A 2,672-nucleotide genomic window follows, 5' to 3' on the forward strand; every position below is an offset into this window, starting at 1 on the left:
TTTTTTCTAGACAAAATATATAATCGATAGGCATTTTTTAGTTTTTCTTTTAATATTTTTCTACGTTAATTCCTAAAGGAAATCTTATCCAAATGTGCATATTATAGTACTCGATGGTTACAATAACACGTCTTCCTTGTTATGATTAACTGAGGTCTTATCTTATACTGTTTATAAGCTAACAAATTAGATAAACTAGAGATAAACTAAAAAGATTTATTGTATTACAAACGGATAAAATAGAAAAGAAATTAGAGTCAGATTAGATAAACTTCTCTGCAGAGGGCATGCAGATAAGATTAGTATTCCATATTTGAAATAAATAGCTGAAAATTTATCTTTTCCTAGGCTACTGTTTAAATAATAAGAAAATTTTGCATATAATGCTGTGTCTTTTAATAAAATTATAATTTACACTTTATATTTTTACTATTTACAAATCGAGCCCTATAATTTAATAAATATGTGTAAAAAATATTCTCAACTAAGCCATACTAAGAATATTTAAGTTATTTTAGATATAAGAGTATTTAGTTATTTTAGAAATAAAATATTTCTATTTAACAAAATATTCTTACCTTATTAGTTCAAATAAAATTCAGGATATGTTTTTACACATATTCGCTAAATTATAAGATTTTATTTATAATTAGTAAAAATATAAAATATAAATTATAATTATGTTATAAAGCAGGGTGTTATATATAAATTTCGTAAATAATAAATATGAGATTATATGGATAAATAAGTCCTGTGAAACTTATCTAATTCGATTAGTTCCTGCAGTCCACGTTATGGGCATCGTGCAGCATAACTACTGAGCCAGGTGGAAGCATCAGATGGAGCCACCTCGGTCGACTTCTCTGCTGACTTCCGTCCCGTTCCTCTCGCTCTCCTTCGTCTTTTCCTATATTTACATCAAGAAGAAGGTTGGACCTCCTGCCACCTCTTCTTTCACCACAGGTAGAAAGAGAAAGTTACATGTATATATTTATAGACATAGAGAGAGAGAGAGAGAAGGAAGGAAAGAAAGAAAGATAGAAAGGATAAGGATGTTGGAAGGGAAGGCTACGATCCAAGACACGGACATGCCGGCGAAGATGCAGTCGCAGGCCATGTCCTTCGCCTCGCAAGCCCTCGACCTCTTCGACGTCCTCGATTGCGAGAGCATCGCCGCCCACATCAAAGGGGTTTCTTTCTCTTCTCTTTAATACTTCCTCCGATCGGGTTCTTTTTGCGTTTCGCCGCCTGCGTTTTGGTCTTATTCCGAAACCAAGACACCATCGATCTTTAATTTCTTGGCATAACAGCGAATAAAAAAAGAATTTCTTACAGGGAACCTAAAACCTGTGCGGTACTTTTGCAGAGGAACTTTGGAAAAATGAAATAAAAAGTGCCAAATAAAAGTTTCAAAAAAAATTTATTTAAAATTTCAGCAAAGTTATTTTTATCCTTGTTTATTATAATTGGATCCACCTTTTAAGTTTCAAGTATAATTTCTTCACGTTTGGTAATAAATGCAAAAGATAGGGAGTTATTTGTAAATTTTTTGAGTTCGGTGCAGGAATTCGACAAGAGATATGGGCCCGGGTGGCAGTGCGTGGTTGGGTCCAAATTTGGGTGCTTTTTCTCGCACAAGCAGGGGACTTTTATCTACTTCTCCCTCGAAACTCTCTGCTTCCTCGTCTTCAAAGCAGCCGCTGCAGCATAGTAGAGACCTTCTAATATATATATATATATATATGTACATAGAAAGCTGTGATCAGATGTAGTATGGCTCTGAAGGGTGGGAAATTTTTAATCCCTATCAAAGCTTTCTGCGCACTTATTACATTATGCAAAGCTTGTTCGGTTAGTGTTGGAATTAGAATTGGGCTTGGGCTAAGTCTGATCCTAATCCGATGAGCTAGCTGTTTTGAAAACATCTACCTAATCTTATCATAAGTTCACCACCAAAGTCAAACAAGCTTGTCTGATAGGATAGCAATTGGATGATAGTTATACAAAATTAAGAAGCTAAGATTCTATAGTAGTAAAATGGCTAATCTAACCATTTGAACAAGAAAAAAAAAAAGAGAGAGATGGAGTAGTTTAGATGATGCGAAAGGTTTTGAGCTCTAATCTTTCTCAATAATGCAGCACAGACATGCTCTCTCTCGAAGCCGTTTGCATAATATCTTAAAGTTCATAAAATTATTTAGAGGTATGACTTAGAAAGCAAGAAATCAGGAATAGACTTTATTTACAAATATTATTTTATATTTTATTTATTTTGTGATTTGTAGTTTGAGGATTTTATAAGTTGGTATTTCATTTTTTTCTATAATTTTTATTTAACATCCTATCTTGGGATAATTTAGACGGTATTAAAAAAATATATTTTATTATAATATATAAATATCTTAATTTTTTTATATTTATTATTATTATTATTTTCTAAAAAGAGGAGGGAGGATGAGAAAGGAGAAATGAGGGAGGAAAGAGAGGAACAGAAATGAGGAAAGGTGGTAGAGTTTCGTGGTGGCGACGGTGAAGAAGGTAGGTGAGAAAGACGGTGAAGTGATATAAAAAAAGAGTGGAAATTATAAAAATATTTTAGTAATTTGATCGATATTAGTTAGTTAAAATAACGATAAAGTATTAAATGAGAATTAAAAAAAAAAAAAAAGGTG

The 2,672-nt window shown here is 32.3% G+C and overlaps 1 protein-coding gene across 1 annotated transcript; it reads left to right on the top strand.

Annotated features, from left to right (window-relative positions):
* The first annotated feature begins 931 nt into the window (after positions 1 to 931).
* On the top strand, positions 932 to 1,957 carry LOC140782380 (dynein light chain 1, cytoplasmic-like). The gene is made up of 2 exons (XM_073128904.1): positions 932 to 1,190; positions 1,565 to 1,957. The coding sequence occupies exons 1-2, from the start codon at positions 1,053 to 1,055 to the stop codon at positions 1,709 to 1,711; spliced, it is 285 nt and encodes a 94-aa protein (XP_072985005.1). The 5' UTR covers positions 932 to 1,052; the 3' UTR covers positions 1,712 to 1,957.
* Positions 1,958 to 2,672: the final 715 nt, after the last annotated feature.

The sequence above is a fragment of the Typha latifolia genome, chromosome 2, assembly GCF_019914945.1.
Source record: "Typha latifolia isolate L0001 chromosome 2, TyphaL0001v2, whole genome shotgun sequence".
NCBI classification, from domain to species: domain Eukaryota; kingdom Viridiplantae; phylum Streptophyta; class Magnoliopsida; order Poales; family Typhaceae; genus Typha; species Typha latifolia.